Source organism: Chenopodium quinoa, unplaced genomic scaffold, assembly GCF_001683475.1.
Source record: "Chenopodium quinoa cultivar QQ74 unplaced genomic scaffold, ASM168347v1, whole genome shotgun sequence".
In the NCBI taxonomy this organism is placed as follows: domain Eukaryota; kingdom Viridiplantae; phylum Streptophyta; class Magnoliopsida; order Caryophyllales; family Amaranthaceae; genus Chenopodium; species Chenopodium quinoa.
The window spans coordinates 5,489,978-5,509,324 of NW_018743212.1; the positions used below are offsets into that span (position 1 = coordinate 5,489,978).

At 32.8% G+C, this 19,347-nt stretch overlaps 1 protein-coding gene and 1 long non-coding RNA gene across 8 annotated transcripts; both read left to right on the forward strand.

The window, feature by feature from the left end:
- The first annotated feature begins 595 nt into the window (after positions 1 to 595).
- LOC110734138 (cytochrome P450 81D11-like) lies at positions 596 to 3,930 on the forward strand. Its single transcript, XM_021914190.1, has 2 exons — positions 596 to 1,459; positions 3,278 to 3,930. The coding sequence occupies exons 1-2, from the start codon at positions 596 to 598 to the stop codon at positions 3,899 to 3,901; spliced, it is 1,488 nt and encodes a 495-aa protein (XP_021769882.1). The 3' UTR covers positions 3,902 to 3,930.
- Positions 3,931 to 5,360: 1,430 nt separating this feature from the next.
- On the forward strand, positions 5,361 to 13,259 carry LOC110734527. Of its 7 annotated transcripts, none has more exons than XR_002513850.1 (7): positions 5,361 to 5,701; positions 6,207 to 6,414; positions 6,619 to 6,693; positions 6,779 to 6,849; positions 7,167 to 12,046; positions 12,124 to 12,391; positions 12,489 to 13,259. It is a non-coding gene; the product is annotated as an uncharacterized LOC110734527 (long non-coding RNA). The 7 variants fall into 7 exon arrangements; XR_002513853.1 differs by having other exon boundaries at positions 6,317 to 6,414; XR_002513848.1 differs by lacking the exon at positions 6,207 to 6,414.
- The last annotated feature ends 6,088 nt before the right edge of the window (positions 13,260 to 19,347 follow it).

Here is a 19,347-nt window from a genome sequence, read left to right on the forward strand (position 1 = left end):
CGAATTTTGGTTGTAGTTTAAAGTGTTGGGTGACTTTTTGGTTGTAATTTGCAAAAATAAACTTTGATGGTTATAACTCGCAAAATGTGTACTTTTACTGATTGTAATTGGAAAATTTTTCTAAATACTTCCATTCAAAAAAATTAAATGTTTATCAATTAAAGGGAATTAAGATTGTCAATTTTGTGTTTCCTTAATAATATTTACTACATGAAAAAAATAATCAAATTAGGATATAATCTCATCTTACCCCTTTTTCTAAAGTTTAAATATCTTCCTTATATGTTAAGAATATTTAATTTCATAATAAATATTGTTTTATTTTTATTTCCTTACGTTTAAATATCTTTATTTTATGTTATGAATCTTTAATTTCCTAATAAATATTGTTTTATTTTATTTTAATTTCCTTACCTGCTACAAGCCCACATGTCTCACATGCATTGTCATCATCTTTGACCACCACATAAGACCATGGAATTTTTTTATTGCCTGAAATCGTGAACTTAGGCCTTTTTGACTATATATACTCTCTCCACTTTAAAATGTAACAATATCCTTATCGCAAGCACCTACATTCATAGAACAAAAACCCATGAAAATGGAGAAAGTGTACTTATTTTTATCTCTTTTTGCAATCACAATCTTTCTTTATAAAATCCTTCTACCATCTAAAGCAGAGAACAAGAACGTCCCACCTAGTCCACCATCAATTCCTATATGGGGCCACCTACACCTACTCAAGTCCCCTTTTCCCAAAACATTGCTAACCCTTTCCGAGCGCTATGGCCCAATTTTCTCCCTTCGTTTGGGATGTCAGCCCGTTTTGGTTGTCTCTTCTCCATTGGCCGTTGAGGAATGTCTCAACCAAAACGACAATGTATTTGCTTATCAACCTAAGTCCATTGTTGGTGAGATTTTAGGATACAACTACTCGATTCTCATATGGTCCACATATGGAGACCTTTGGAGGGTTCTCCGACGTGTTGGGGTCTTAACTATGTTTTCCTTTCGTAAGCTTAATGAAGGAAGCCCCACTCGAAAAGCTCAGATCCATAACATAATCTTAGAGCTTCAGATCGAGTTTGAGGGTGCGGATCGAAAAGTGAACTTAAATAATGTTTTGAAAAAGGTGGCGCATAACTTTGTGATGAGGACAATAAATGAGAAGCCATGGGATGACATGGATTTGATACCCCCTAGTCCCATGACAATGTGTGACTTCTTTCCCATCTTGAGGTGGGTACGTTTTAGAGGGATTGAGAAAAATTTGAAAAAGCTTTGGAAGAAGAGAGATGAATATTTACAAAATTTGCTTGATGAGTGTAAAGAAAGTATTAAAAGAAGATCATCTTGTGATGAGGAAGTTGTGACAAAAAATTTGATTGAAGAATTACTAGACTTGCAGGAAGTTGAACCTGATTGCTACACTGATGAATTCATCAAAAGTTTCATTTTGGTAAGATTACTCTCTTTTCCCTCGAGAATTACATGTTAATTCCTTAAAATTTTAATTAATTGTGATAATTTGACCTTAGTACATGTCAATGCATAAATTTGATTACTATCGTGTCATTAATTGTGTATTAGTTTAAATTATAAATTAATACTTCGTAATATTATTTTTGGAAACTATAAAATAAGGTTATGTTCAATTCTAATTATTTAATTTGAAATATGCTTATTGCAAGAATAATTAGATTGCCTAAATGGTTTGGTCATATAAGATCTTATCTTACAAAAAATCATCTAAATATATATTTATGCTTACATATACAAATTATAACATATAATCAAAGGAAGGTTCATAATTAATAAATAATTAATAAAACGGGAATTATTATAAAAAATTTTGTAGCTTAGATTTAACGAAAAATTTTTAAGAACACAATGTGTGATAAAAAAAAATTTGTTACAAATTTAATGTGGCAAATGATGTGGAGAATAGAGATGACAATGGATCAGATTTGGATCGGGTAAAGCTTCACCCACATCCATCCATTATTCCAATCGCTACATCAATATCCATCCATCACCTATTTCACCCATCATTCATATCTGTTCGTCCGTCATCCGTAGATAAAACGAGCGGATCAGGTGCCTAATGGATGAATATTTAAAGTGAAAAAAATTCACATAAACTTTGTTTATGGTTATTTATACAATAGTTTTTTACTCTATTTTATTAATAAAAAAGGACACAATATATTGTTTGAAAAAATTAATTTGCAACAAAAAAAAAAGTAATTTTCTTGCATATTTTTCTATTAAAATTCTTAGATAAAATATTTAATATACGTTAAAACTGTAGGTGGATTGTTAACGGGTGGAATAAAGTAGCATCCACATCCATCATCCGCTTCATCCATCACCTGCTTCTCATCCATTTAATTTGTATTTTCGTTCATTTATATTGTTTGAAAAAATTAATTTGCAACAAAAAAAAGTAATTTTCTTGCATATTTTTCTATTAAAATTCTTAGATAAAATATTTAATATACGTTAAAACTGTAGGTGGATTGTTAACGGGTGGAATAAAGTAGCATCCACATCCATCATCCGCTTCATCCATCACCTGCTTCTCATCCATTTAATTTGTATTTTCGTTCATTTATTTAAACCGGGTAGATTGGTTAGCGAATATCCATTTAAGATTGACATCTTTAGTAGAGAATAGAAATAATGAAGTGGCAAATAAGAAAATGGAAATAAATAGAATAATAATATCATATATTCTCTAGGAAACTAGAAACTCCATAACATACTAGAATATTTTTAGGATAAAACAAAGTAAGAAAAGATTTTATTCTAATTTGCCACAATTTTTATGAAAAATGTAGTAAATGCAATATTTATTTGTAAGGACAAGATTCGGCTATTGTTGCTGTTTTTAGTCATCAATCATCATCTCACAAGTAAGGATGACTAATGGTTCATAACAAGAAACAGAGATGCACTAATGTAGCATCAATAATGCAATGGGGGGTTTTAATATTTGTTGAAGTATAGACTTCTCAAACAACAAATGTAAGTGTCCCACATATACGACTTAGAAGGTACTTATTTTGTTGTCACATGGTTTTGTGATAAAATCTTCTTGGACCGGCATAGTGAACTTTATTCTATTGACAAATTTTTATCTCATACTTGTAACGTTAATATTAATAATGTGGTAATGTCATACTAGAAAATAATAAAAAGTAGGAATTAATAGAGTTTCTTTTTATTATAATAAATGGATGAAGTGTTATAATAAATGTGATTATCTATATATCAGATGCAACTGTTAGCAGGAACAGATACTACAATTTCCACAGTGGAGTGGGCAATGTCAAACCTAATAAATAACCCCGAAATTATCGTGAAAGCAAGGGAAGAAATTAATCTAATCATTGGCAACAGAAGACTCGTAGACGAATCCGATGTACCAAAATTGAGTTATATACGTTGGATAGTCAATGAGACTTTAAGACTTTTCTCGCCAGCACCACTGCTATTCCCACATTGCTCATCCAAAGACTGCACTATTGGAGGGTTTCATGTACAAAAAGGCACTATGCTCTATGTCAATGCTTGGGCAATACAAAGAGACCCTAGCTTATGGGACGAGCCGAACAAGTTTAAGCCGGAGAGGTTTGCAAATGAGACTAAAGGGTACAAGTTTTTTCCGTTTGGAATTGGGAGGAGGTCTTGCCCCGGAAGCGCCTTTGCCACTAGGAACATCACTTTGCTTTTGGCTACACTTATACAGTGTTTTGATTGGGAAACTCCCGAGGATGGAGTAGTAGACTTCACAATGAAAAGTGGTGCCAATATTTGTCCTGAGGAAAAGCCTTTAGAGGTAATTTGCCACCTTAGGTCTTCAATGGTGGATGTCGTTGCTCAACTCAAAGTTAATTAATTATGTTTTTTATTAGTTGGCTAGTAATATTGAAGGGGTATGTAGTTTTAAAATTTGGATGTATGATCCATTTGTATGTTATCTTTTACTTCGTATGACTTTATTTATAAGTTCTTGTGTACCCTTAATTAAATAACGAGCTAAGACTTTTACTATATTTACCTTATTTCACTTATTTCTAAGTATTTATTTTCTGTTAAATAAATTCATCATATAAAACTAAGATACAGGTTATAAGGTTGCGTTCTTTTCACCTCATAAAAATAAGTTTCAGGTTAATAATTTCAAATTGAGAAAAGAATACTATTAGTATTACTATTTTTATCGTGCTTCATAGCTGATAAGATAATTAATTTAGACAGTTTAATTGTGACTCAATGATCCTAAATTCATAATTGACTAATAACTTTTTCAACCCAAGCTTAAGCATGGAATCATGTACTAGTCACCATTTTTATTTGCAAGGAAATTATAGTTGTTAACTTGTTTTTAGCATCACTCATATCTATACTAATATATTAAAAGACGTTTATAAAAACGTCCATGTGCCACGTGGTTTAAATTACGCCACGTCACTTCATAAATACTTTATGACGCCACATCACCTACTCAACATCTCTTTATGCCACATCATCATTGAATTAAGCTTAATCATTACGCCACGTCACCCATATAAAAATATAAGGTTAAGGGGATTCGAACACCCAACCACTTGTAATAGTGTTAGGTATTTAACCATCTTAGCCCATTATCAAGCATGTTATTAATATGAAAAAGAAATGTAGATAAGTGTAAACAACATGATTTAATTATTTAAAAAGAACACATTCAATAATAGCGATTTCAGATTTCAAAATCCTTGAAAAAAGATACCCCAATTACACGATTACAAAAATAGCAACCCGGGGCAACTCGGGCTACTCACTAGTTAGTGCTTAATTTGTGGTTCATTATCATCATCACAAATAGGGTGGTCCAATGGATCATCACAAGAAACAGACATGACTCACATGAGACATGCATTAATGCTTTGATAATGTAATGTAAATCAACTATTCAACTCTTTATACAACCTAAATATATATGTCTCTTGAAAATATATTTATTTCTACAAATCAATCGTTATGTTATTTAACTTTTTTACAAAATACATCAGATCAATTACATCTTTTAATTTGTTGTAAATTGATTTTTTCAATATAATGTAACATTATTTATACACTAATGTTGATTCTGTACTTGCTATTATAAATTTATTTATTATTTATAGATATTATCAATGAATAAGAACATATATAGAAAGAAAATAAAGAAACAGTACAACATAATTTACATTTTATAGCGTTATTTATATAGCGGTTTTATCACTTCCGCTATAAAAGGTATGAAATTTAGCTTATTATAGAGATTATAAAACAAAACACTGTAATATTTGTCATAATTATAGTGTTTATTTACTTGTAAACCGCTGTAAAAGGCTGTTAAAAATTACTGTACTAGAACTACTAGTACTCCGTATAAGGAAATCCCACTCTTTCGATTTCGTCCTATTCTACTTAGAAACCACCGCTTCCTCAAAATCCTTTGAACGGCGACCTTCCTCGTTCTAGATGCCGACCACCGTGCGTGCTCTCCCTGTCCAGGCTAGCCGCCGACCACCAATAAACGTCATCCACCTCTTCCTCATGGTTCTCCAGCATCGTTCGTGGCCGCTCTAACAAGGATTTGAACTCTGTAACCGCCCTTTCTTTCATCTCCGTTCGTAGTGTTCTCTTTCGATATGGTCCCAAGTCTATGCAGGTTCATCTATTTACTTTGTATTTTTTTGATTTTTTTTGGAATTGGATCCTTTTTATGCTATTTTTATAATTTGTGTTCTTAATTGTTTGATCAAATGTGGGTTATTTTGGTTTAATTGAAAGAATTGTGAGTATGTAGTGAATCATGAAAAATGCATCTACAAGAAGAAATTGTAGAGAATGGTTTTGTATGGATATTGGATTTGAATTTTGAATGTGAGGTGTTACCAGGAAAATGGGGGATTATGTTTGGATATTATGAACTAGGGAGTAAATAAGTCAAAATTCGAATTTCGTCTTTGTTATTCTTCGAATTTTATATGTTGTTATTGTTGTATTTGTTATATATACTACTAGATTTCACATTCGATGATTATATTTAAGTGGGAAATGGTATATATATAGTCTGTTTTTCAACCAATTAAATTGGATGGATATAATGAGTTTGGTTTTCATAATTTTATTGTGAAAGATCTAAAATTTGTTGATTTTTTTGGGGTTTTTAGGGTTAGGGTTTAATTTCTTTGGCTTGTTGATGGATGATGCTATGTCCCTGTTGCCCTGACCTCTAGCTCTCTTTGTTGGTGTCTTGGTGTATTGCTGCTGCTTTATAAAGTTGTTGTTGCGGAACTCTGATTCTGATACCCTGTTGTCTTGAGTTGCTGCCACTTTGCCGTACTGGTTGCTTCTGCTGAGATGGCAGCCTGTTTGCTGGTACGATGTAGTAGTGATGATATGATTTACTTGTTCTTGTTTGTGTGGTTTTGTTTTAGATTAAAGTTACAATATAAAGCTGTTTATATAAGTGCTTCGGCGTATAAAATAAGAAATTATCTTAGTCTAATCATGTTTTCATCAACTCTATCTGAAGTTAAAATGTGGTAAATTTTGCGAAAATGTCTATACTATATTTTGCAGAAATCAATAACTTTATGCATGTTCATCCCAAGTTCCTTCATTCAAATGCCACATCTTATAAATGGGATTTTGGAGGTATCTTCAGCTTGTGGACTTGCAATTTAAACAATTTCTTGTATTATCCCAATATTTCTTACTCATTAATTGAGTATTTGTGCAGCTATTGCCAAACTTTTTGACAAGGAACTTGATGAGGTAATCTTTTCAGATGCAAAAATTGTCCTTTTCCTGGTAATTCTTAATTTCTATTTCGCTTAAACTTTATTTTGGATGGTTTTGAACGATAAGGTGGAATTGGATGCTTGTGACTAATCTTTTATTTGTGTTAAAGTTTGTATCTTTAGACATGTTTTTATATTATGCTGTCTGGTTTGAAAACATTTCTTGTGAGTTGAAATAAAATTCAAACATTGTTCTATACAAGTAATCAGAATTAATGTCCTATAAAAGTTAATGTTTCTTTTTTTTTTCCTTTTATTTGAGTTAAGTATAGAAGTGTACTTCGGCATAATGTTAGCTAAGACCTTTATGTTTTGCTCTCTTTTTAGCCATATTGGCAGTTGTGGCTTGCGTTGTTCCTTGCTCGACAAAAGTGCTGCATTACATCTTGTCTTTTCAAAGGTTAGTGAATTTGAATTGGAATTTCAAGATGGAAAATGTATATTTTTGGTGAGTATAGGTGCTGAATAGTTAAATGACGGTGTGGGTTATAGTGGACAGATTGATGGTGTTTTAGATATGAGATGTTGTTATAGCATAGCTTGTAGTTTCAATTTCTATTCTACTTACGCATCTACTAATTTTAATTTGTGACTAAAACTTTTTTTGTTGGAGTTTGGAGATTAATGAAAAAAAATTCAATTTTAGCAAACTATTTATAACTTAATTTACTGTATTTTATTAAGTGTGTTTATTTTAAGCAATAATGAAATTATTTATTTTTTAGAAAATAATTAAATCACTATTAAAAAAGTTGGCGGTGAACAACATTTTATAGCGGTTCTAATTTGCTGTAATTGCAAACTTTGAACTGCATCCTAAAAGTACATTTTATAGCAGTTTTATGAACAGCTATTGAAAGTGTCATTTTCATTTTACGGCAGAGCCATTAATAGCGGCCCAAAAACCGCTATAAAAAGAAAATTGAACCGCTATAAAATGTAATTTCTGTTGTACTGAATATTTTATTTTATTTTATTGGAAGTGTTTTTGGGAGGGAAATGATAGCACCAGTGACACGTGTCATTCTTGGTGTCTGTTTTAGTATTATGTAATTGATTGATAGGTGTCGTTTGAATTGGGTCTATCTTAACGTGTGAGAATATGCTCGACAATCATAGGAATTAGGAATTGACTAATATATGATAGAGACAAAAAAAACAAGGCATTGGTAACACATTTGTAAGGAACTTGTAAATCATTCACATATGGAATATTTAAGGTAACCATGAAAAGGGACAAACCCCATATATCTCATCTCTGACGAACGGAAACACCCAACTACCCCTCCCCCACCCCCGAAACCCTAGCCGCTAGGGTTTCAAGGGTGATGAGAGGGGTGGTTTTGTGTTTCCGGCCGTCGGAGAGGAGTTATATGGGGTTTTTTGAATGAGGGAGGGGTTACAAGGAGGGTTGCAATGGTTAGGGGAAGGGAGAGGGGGGTTTGGGCGCCGGGGGGCAAGGGCCGGGGTCAGCTTGCACGTGGGTGGAGGGGGGTGGCTAAGTGGGAAAGGGTGGTTGTCATTTTTAATTTTTTTCAATTTTTTAAAGTTTTTTCTGGACTAGTCACGTGTTGACACGTGTCTTGATAACCTGTAATAATGGTTGTAAACCGGTTGGGACTACTAGAGGCAACATGATAGGAAAGTTAGGAAGGTAACCTGTTACACCACCTCTCTTGTCTTTCAGTTTGCTGAAGCTAGTTGGGCAAAAAGGTTAAAGGATTAGGTTGAGGAGATTAGGTTAAAGGAGGAAGAGAATAGGAGGAAGGTAGATCAAGCAGAAGCTAAGGAGCAGCTTAGAGAACAAGTGCCATTTACTATAACAGTTGAGGTTCCAATTTTGAATGCAGAAGATTTAGGGGTTGAATAATATGTAAGGGTATTTAACACTGATGTAGTTGATGAGGTTTTTCCAAGACATTTACAGCCTGAGCCTTCCTAAAATCAATCACCACCACATTAACCCCATTCACCTCCACCAAATCAAGCTTTACAGTCCTCAAATGAACCAAAGCAGACACCAAAACAAAATAAAAAAAATTGTTAGGAGGAAAAAAAATAACTCCCTAAAGGGAAAAATCAGCAACACCACAACAAACACCAATTCATGACCCTTCTCCACCAGCAACACCACCACATCAACCATCAACAAACAACCCAAACAAGCAGCCTACACCACCACCATCTCCACCAAGAGACCCCACACCACCAACATGTCCACCAAGAGAGGCCTCACCACCACCATTTCCACCTACACACCCCACACCACCACTATCTCCCCCTACACACCCTACACCACCACCATCTCCACCTAGACAGCCTACACCACCAACTAGGTAGCCTAGTAGTTCATCTGCTCAACCTAAAAGAACTACTAGGGAGAAGCTTAAAGAGTGGAGAGTTCCAAAAAGTACAACCATAAAGAAGGGCACCTACATTAAAAAGGGTCAAGCAGGGAGTAAACAGGGAAGTGAAAGGGTGAGAAGGCATGTACTCCCTCTGTCCCTATTTTTTTGCCCCATTTGACTGTGCACGGTCTCCAAGACGTCTATTAAAACGTCTATATCTTTATTTCCATACACGTAAAAGTTACAAAAACGTCATATTAATAAAATATAGACGAATTTAACGCGGCCTAAATTTTCTTTTATAGATTAACGGTATTTTATGGTCAAAGGTTTCAAAGTTTGACCCCAAAAATGATAATGGGGCAAATATAAAGGGACGGAGGGAGTAGAAGTTAGGGAAGATGATGGTGATGATGATTTCACTGAAAATGATGACAGTGATGATGAAGATTATGAGCAGTCTGATGTAGATGAAGATGATGATTGTGTAAGTGATCTTGATTTTATTGAAGAAGAGGATTTTGTAGAGTATGATGATGTGTAGGAGAAAAAATTTTGAAGATTATTTGGATGGGAGTCATAAGTTTGATAAGTTGTACAACAATGGTAAAATCTGGAGCCACTCACCACTTGGGTCTGATGCATTAGAGAAATGGTTGATTATTGAGAACAAAATCGAGTTTCTACAAGTGTTTAGAGATTTCTACATTCAAGAGGGCTTTGCTGTGACCAGGCACAGGGCCCCCGAAATTTTAAGGGCCCAAAATTTCGGAGCCCATATTAAAAAAATAATAAAATTCTATCTCTTTCTCCGCCTATCTCTTTGCCGTCAAACAACTCCATTAATGCTCTGGTTTTCACAACAAAACAGTCTAGATTCATGCTCCCTTCATTTATGTTCCCAAGTTTGTAATTCCTCTAATTACTCCATTAATTCCGCATCTCTAATAATACAAATTTGTAAAAATTTTCATATTTCATTTACCTGTCACACCGTATTACTTTCTTGTTTTGCCAGTATTTCCTTAAAACTCTCACCTTCCAAGATGCCTCCTAATAATTACTTTCCCTCATCCCATTAATCTTGCAATTCCAAGAAGTGCAATAGTTTCTAATCTTCAATCTTCCTCTAAAATTTTCCTTAAATTCCTTAAATACTTTATTACTTTCTAATCTTCAATCTTCCTCTAAAATTTTCCTACTTTCTCATTTAATTTTTTGTTTTTCCCCCAAATTTTAAATTTTCCAAATTAAATGTTATACCTTCTATCAACTACAACGGGTATGAAGAAATTGATTTCAATGGGGAAATTAAGTTCGTTTTTTCCACAATTAAACCCCTTAATTTTAGTTTATCAAACAACTAATTTTTTTGCCCTCTATAAATTTTGTTTCAATCTCCTATCTTTTTCAGATTTGAGAATTAAAAAAAAATTAAATTTTATAGTGATAATAATAAATTGGGTATAAGGGTTAAGTGGTTAAGTAGTTAACAAGAACTCAAGAAGAGCAAAGGAAAGAGGCAAATTGTCAATTGTCATGGTCCCTCATGGAGTTCCGGCAAGGCGCAATTAATCAATTATAGAGGTCATTCAAAGACGGCCCATTTAAAAGAGTTGCCGCAAGCCAGGTTGTTTCAATCCTTTTCTATTTTTTGCATTTTTATTTATTAGATTAAATTGCATAATTTGTTGTTTTTTGTAATTTTGTTAATTGTTTGACTATTTGTTTAATTACTACATATTATTGCAATTTTTATTTTATTTTTAGATTTTAATTATGCCTCCTAAAAGAAAGTATCTGTCCGGTTATGATAAACGTATGAAAAAGAAAAAATTGGAAGAGTTAACTCAATCTCAAAGCGGGGCTCTTGACAAATTTTTATTAAAAGAACCGCAAATTGTAGATGAAAATCCAAATGTTGTTGATGTTAATGCTGAAATTTTTGAAAAAATGGCTGTTAATGAAAATATTAATTCGGATAATCAAAGTGTTGATGTTAATGTGCCTGCCTCTGATAATAAAAATGTGGATGATATTATAATATATAGTAGTTTGAGTATGTGTTTCGTTTAAAAATGTTGTTATAATATTATAATATATAGTCATAGAGATAATTTCGGCATTTTTTTTATTAGGGCCCAATTTCAAAGTTTAGAACAGGGCCCCCAAAATGATTAAGACGGCCCTGGCTGTGACTGTAGAAAGAGCTGATAGTGAGAGGTATACAACCAGTTGTGTAGTGGAGTAGTCATGCAATTGGAAGATACATGCAACTATGTTAAAAGACAATGTCAGCTGGGCTATCAAGGCATTACCTGGTCAACACAGCACTTGTGGCAGACTAGAAGAAAATCCCATGGTGTCTTCAGAGTGATTATGCAGGCACCTTTTGCAAAAGCAATGTATGGAGACGGAGAGGTATAGGATAAATGTGAAGCCAAGGTTATTTTACAAGGTTAAGAGAATAACTAGGGAACAGATACATGGTGGAGTCATATGGTTTGTTCCCAAGTTATGCTAAGATGATTAAGGCTACAAACCCTGGAACATGGACAAATCAAGTTCTTCAGTTCAAAGCCTGTTTCTTCTCATTTGTTGCTTTTGTCAAAGGGTTTTGGAATGATGTAGGCCTATCATTAGGATAGATGGTGCACGTCTAAGTGGTTATTACGAGGGTATAATGTTGACTACTGTTGGCATTGATGGCAATAATGAAATTTTTGTAATTGCATATGGTATTGTGGATACTGAAAGCATAGACAGTTGGAGCTATTTTTTTTTAGAAATTTAAGGATATTGTTTGCAAATGAGAGCTGCAAGAAGGATGATTAGACATTCATAATTGATAGAATGAAGGTAAGAATTACAACTTGATAGTTCATTACAACTTGATTCAATTCAAACTGTATGCCTTTAACTATGTGTTTTATCAGGTTCTGCAGGGAGTTGAATCAGCATTGTATGAGGTCTTTCCTAGAGCTACAAGAAGGGTTTGCTGCCAGCATATGTACTCCAATTGCAAGAATACAGGTTGGAGTAGAACAACATTTCACAAGTCGTTCCGGATTGCAGTTAATGCTTACAATGATTATGTGTTTGACACACTATGTCAAAAATCAAAGAGCATAATGCAGGCACAAATTTGACAACAAAGTTTGATGTGATCATAATACAACAAACTTGTCCTGACATTATTAGAAGGTAATCATAATTCCCACCGCTTATTCAATAGCACTATACATATTACTTTAACTGTAGGCTGATTATATGTTTATTTTTGGCATGTTGCATTCATTAGCTGTGAGATCATGGACATGAAAAGGGTGGGATCAAGATTTGACAAGGCTATTGACATGGACCCTAATGAACTAGCTAAGCATGCACAACACATTTTGAAGACTAGGAGTGATGATTCTAGATTTTGTCTTGTAATTGCATGTGGAGGTGGGGAGTTTGAAGTGAAAGATGAGCATGTTAAATTCCCTGTCACACTAAGTACTATGATTTGTGGTTGAGGCAAGTGTAGGGATCTGGTATACCATTGTTACACCCAAAAATTATATTTTTGACTTTTCTTGACTTTTCCTTGACTTTGACCAATTTGACCGAGTCGAATGGACTTTAGAGTCTGTAAAAGGTTTTGGGTCAGTCGATGATAACAATTAAAGATGGCTGGAGTTAGTCAAAGGCCCAATATGAAGAAAGGACCGGTTTGGAGGCATAGTAGACAATTTGATTTTTTAAAGAGAGTTAGGCGCCAAGAAGAATAACTACAAAACAATTATGGGAGTCAGCTATAACCGTTCTAATTTGTATATAAATAGAGGCAGGGGGCCCGTTTGAAGGACATCAGCAAATCTATCAACAAGCATTTCATATTCCTTAAGCTTTCTTTTTAACTGTCTTAGTTTTCCCTTGGCTTGGTAGCCAAACGATAACGTAGTTTTCCATAACATGTATTGAAGATCGATATCTTTTCTTGAACATAGAGGTAACCTTCCTTCAACTTGTACAATTATGGACCTGGCTTTATCCTTTAATTAATGGAGAACATTTGTATCTTTTGTCATATGTTTATCTACTCGTTTCTTTAAGCAATCAAACTTGTTTAATTTCTTTGGGAAATTTTCTTATTGGTTGTTTTTGTTATGGTAGCGAGGTTATGAATATTTTGAAACCAATAACTTGAGGGCAGCCCCCTAATACTCTAAAACAAGATAGGGTATTTGACTTGTTGGCAAAGAACAATATTTGCCTCAACAACCATACTTTGCAAACATGGTTTGAGGGTCATATACAACCAAAGATTGGAAGCTTCCACCTTTGTTTCTGCGTACTACAAGGGGGCAACTTATAAGGCTACTTATGCTTCACATATTCATTCAATGTCCCTCAAATCAACCCACCTATTGTAAAGAGAAGTGCAAGCAGACCACCCAAACAGAGAAGAAGGGGCCAAATGAAGCAAGAAAAGGAAAGAGGCATAAGAACAACAAATGCAGCATCTACAAGGAGTTGGGACACAATATCACAACATGCAAAAAAAAAACAAAACTCAAGCTGGAGGTTCTTCTGCTGGCCAAGCTTAAGGCAGAGGGAAGAAAAGAAAGGCTGCTGATGCAAGCACTTCTCAGCAACCACCCCTAAAGGGAAGAAACACTAGGAGCTTAAATCAGGCTTCATAGTGTAGTCACTATTGGAGATGGATTTAGACAGTTATGCACCTGATTTTTATTTGCAAAGAATTGGCAGGTGGCTGATCAATTTTTTGCAAAAATTCTGCCAGTTGGTGTTATTTTTGTACAGCCTTATGATTGTAGGTGCTATTTTTTAACAGAATAATGACAATTATATATGTTGCATGTATTTAAAAGGCAATATATATTTTTGCAAATAATATTTTGTTTACATTACATTAAGTGACCAAAAATCATTTGAATGTTGCAAAAACAAATATTACAAACATCACAAGCCCTATTTTTATAGCTGCACCCACTAATCTCTCTGTTGCTGTTCCATTTTCTTCTTTAATATCTTCAATTCTTGCTTCACCTTTTTGTCCCCTGCATTTTCTTGTCTTCAATGCTTACCTTTCTTTGGCATTCTTCATATCCAACAACATCATGCTCTGCAATTCCTTACACCATTTAAAAATGTCACAACTATCACATTTGTAATATAGCCTTTAAGGATTTTTTGTTGTTTCGTCCACAAGAACATGATTTATTTGGACTCTAATGTACGAACTTTCATATGATGAAGATGAAGTTTTAGAATATGAAGATATGATTTTATGGATTTTGGAGTTTTGGAAGTGAAAGGTTGAGAAGGCAGGGGAGAGGTTTCATGGGTACATTTATATACACCAAACTAGCCGTCATAGCCGTTTGTTAGCTAAAAGAGCATTTGATGACAATGTATAGTAACTGAAGGGTATATGGTGAATTTCAAAAGTTTTATGGGTATATCATGAATAAGTAAATTGCTCAGGGATATATGGTGAAAAAATTATTTTATTTATTATATCATATAATGATATTTATTAGATCTTTTAGTAAACTATTTTAAATGTATGTTAATGTTCTTTGATTGTAAATATAATGTATTTTTATTTTCATATAATGTTCATTGCTTATATGAAATGTTCTTTAAGTTTTGTTTTTGGATCATGCTGGGTAAATATAAATAATGTACATTATTACATAATATAAGCATGTCTTATTGATATTACGGATTTTCTTTAGCTTATTAATAGAGGAGTTCCCAAAAGAACATAGACATCAATCTTCATGATCCTGTACCAGAAAAAATACACAATTAGATAATAATTAATATACAAAATTATATACAGAATTAATAAATGATAATATTCAATGTTAAGGGTCAAAATCAAATAGCATAAGAGATAAATTCAAAAAAAGTAATTCCTAAAACACATACAAGCTTAATAAAAAGAACAAGAACCTTAAACAATATAAGAGATAATATAAAAGAACACAATGACAAAAAAAATGAATACCCCATAGTTAAAGATTGATAACAAACGAACATTGAACATAGAAGATCAATTCTTCAAGTAAATAGAACATACTTCGTATCATTGAAAGAATTTTTTAATCTACGTACCTTAAAAAACATAATTTATAATGTAAAGAACATATAATTTAGACCTAGAGAACTGTTAATCATACTCAAAGAACATATTTCATTCAATCAAAAAAATAAATATGGATTGAAAATATGATAAAAATAACATTCATTATAATCTGATGAACATTATCGTCAACCTCATAAAATAACAGAAAAACAGGAAAACATGAAAAACTAAAAAGTACCTCATCTCTCAACAAAGAGTTCTTCAACTACATCTTTATATTAAATGATTCATCAAAACTATAATATCAACTCCATAATTGCACATTGAATCACTTCGAAATTCAAAATTTACCATTGTATCTGTCTATGTAAAATCAATTTATCTTTTATTCTATACTGAAAAAAATGAAATTATGTTCACCAAAAATTTCTATTAATATATAATGTAAATAATAGATCAATTGCTTAATCAAATAATACATATAACAAAATCAATCCCTTAAATATAGGAGAGAATCGTTTTGAATTTTTTTTGCCTGTGTACTTTATATTAGTATACAATGTTCTTTCCACGTTTTTTTTATAAACCTGGTATTTTGATTAATTAGGTGCACCATGCCATTGTACACATGGGTGTATGATAATTTTTATTTTTTGACATATGCTTAATAAACGAAATTAAAATTACAAACTATAGAATATGTTTGGTGAACTACCCAACAAAGCCTTACCCGCTTCAATGTTACAAGCGTTACAAATAAAACTATATCCCAGCTTCCTTACAAGAAACTTCTGGTTTGAAAATCCAACTATTATTTGGCTTCGAGCATGCATCAAGAGCTACCAAAAAACATCATTGTTTCATTTGTATTATATATTCCATCGAACTTGGTGAAAGAGAAGAAGAGCAGATAACACACAACCTTTGTTAAACAACAAAACGAGCTCAAAAGGACACCAGTGATATAAAGAGTTCGCAATAAATGAGGAAAAGTAGACATGTTATTAAGAGTCTTATTAAACAGGGGAAAAAAAATATGTTAAGAGCATTATGAAACGGATGTTGTAAATACTCCAGACTTGCATTATTGGTACTTCTTTTGCACTATCCAAAAAGTTGGCAGTAGGACTGTTAATGAGCCGAGCCGAGCCTGCGCTAAGCCGAGTCCGAATACTAGCAGGCTCGGCTCGAGCTCATGGCTTGTTGAGCCTTGAAAATTGAGCTCAACTCGAGCTCGAGTGCTCTAAAATAAAGCTTGGCTTGTGGCTTGGCTAGAGCTCGTTATGTGCTCGAGCTCGAAATCAGGCTTGTTATAAGCTCGATTTTGAAACTATACACTTTTAGGCCCATAAATACACAACCTATGTCACATAACTTACCCAACTACCCAAGTATAGTAGTGGGTTGCTATTCTTGTGCTTATTAACTTTATTTAAATGTAGAAAACATATAATATTTATTTTAAAAAGCAATTCGAACCGCTCGCGAGCTTTTCGAGCCGACCTTAGCATCGTGTATTGTCTTGTTTGGTCTCAAGCCAAATTCGAACTCGAGTTGAGCCTAGTCGAGCCAAGCTTTGACCGAGCCGAGCTCGAACAATTCACGAGCAGGCTTGGCTCATTACAACCCTAGTTGAAAGTGATGTGTTATAAATTTCCAAATTAGTAAGTATGCCGATCTAAATTGAAAAAAGCGTAAGCTGGTTAATCAAACTAATAAGGAGTAAGGAACTAAGGACTGTGTCTTGGGTCTAAAGTAGTGAAAAGAAGATTCAGATTTGGGTATTTTTATTTGTTTTTCACGTGATTAATCACATGCTTAAACATAATTTAATAATTTTGGATTGGAACAAAGTCAGATAACACATTTCATCAATTCAGCGTCACATGATGATAATCAATAATTAAAAAGATTTCAAAACTTGATTAACAACTAAGCGTACTGCATTTTCCTTCTATTCTTCCCATTGCTTCTTAACTTTTACTTCATTCATATATTACAGAAAGTACAGAGTATACTACAACAAATTTGTAATTTACCTAAAGAAGATGGGGGCTGATTCGAATGTAAGATGCTCTTTGTAAAGCCACTATAATCAATTCAATAAGATAAAATAATAATAGCCGGCTCACTCTCGTAATATAATTGAAGGATCCCATTTATGTAACTCTGATTGTCAATCTGTATAGATCATACACAAACTCACGTTTAAGTAGAGTTTGGCTACATACAAGCATATTAGAATTTAACGTAGGACAGCTGGAATTTTTTCCAAAGTAAGTTTTATTACAAAACTATTTTGTAAAGTAGACTCGTGGCCAAACTATTTACCAAACTAAGCTTCTGGACATCGTTTTATACCCTGGTTTTTAAAAAAAAAAAAATTCAACGCGTAAAACGCTGTCTACATGTTGACTTTTTATTTTATTTTAAAATTTCGAAATTTTTGATTTAATACACTAAAAATGCTGACTTAAGAAAATTACACTAAAAAATTTCGAAACTTTTTTTTAATTCTTATTTTCTGATTTAAAAAAAATCAGAAATTAAGAATTTAAAAAAAAAATACTAAAAACGCTGACTTTTTAGTGTAAATAATTTTTTTATTTTTTTATTTTAAATCAAAAATTACGATTTTTTTAAAAAAAAGTCAACATGTAAAACACTGTCTCATGTTATCCAAAAGCGTTTTACACATTGAATTTTTTTTTTAAAAAAATCAGGATATAAAATGCTATCCGAAACAGCGTTTTACCCTAGAAGCTTAGTTTGGTAAGTAGTTTGGCCACGAGTCTACTTTATAAAATAGTTTTATAATAAAGCTTACTTTAGAAAAAATCCAGGACAGCTAGTCATAATGTACATGTGAGTTATATATCTTTGTAATAACTAGCTAGTAATATCATATTTGTATAGCTTAGCTTATCGTCTCATCCAACAATAAAATCCAATCTTTGAAATCTAAAATTTATATAAATTATCTACAGTTTGACACTTAAAAGGTTTAGTGTATTTAATTTGAGACAAGATAAGGAATTTTGTTTAGCCAACCATAACAATACTCCTATACCAATATGCATAGGGATACTTAAAAATAAAATTACATTTGCATTCTAAAATTTTGCACTAAATAATTAAATATTTTCCTTATATATGGTTGTTAAATAATTAAATATTTTCCTTATATATGGTTGTTAAGCTACTCTTATACTATAAGATTCTCATATATAGTATGTAGTCCAATAAACTTACATTACATTGGTCAAAAGGATCACACTATTTTCAATTTCCAAGTGAGCTTTAGACATCTAGTCTAACATAACATTATTAACAACCCACACAATAATTGTATCTTTAAGCAGATTTTTTTATTTGTATTTTCATTTATTTATTTACTTATATTCTTTTTAACAAATTTTATAAAACTTTGTAACTTGTTGCAGACCACATGCACTACACATGCACCCACACCACCCTACAAAAAAAGTATATATAAAGCCAATTTCCCTACACTCTCATTTTAATCATTCATTATACTTTAAATTTCATCACATCTACCTTATTAACTTTCCTAATTAACCACTAAATCTCATCATCTTCTTATGATCTAATCTTCTCATCTACTAATGAAGATCCTACGTTCGAAATCTACTCTAACTTTGTTAACCTTGATCTTAATTCTCATGCTTTCATTCAATTCCTCCTTATGCATTACAGACCAACAAGTTTCTTTCCGGTCAAGAAAGTTGTCTGCCGCGGCACCAAGGGGTAAAACCACAACATTAGATTTACGTGACGTAATAATTGGCGGAGGAGCAATGAAAGAGCCCAAGAAAGCTGTGGATTCAAGCTTGAGATCACGCCCACCGAGTAGGGCGAACCCTACTCAAAACAAGTAACTTTAGTCTTGGATAATATTGTTAGAAACAGTTTGATCAGCTAAGCTAGCTAACATCTACGCGTTAATAGATAAGTAACAACCCCCCGCTAGAAGTCTAAATTTTTCCATATTAGTTCATTCTATCTTTTTTCTGTTCAAAATTTTGTTTAAGCCTTTTTT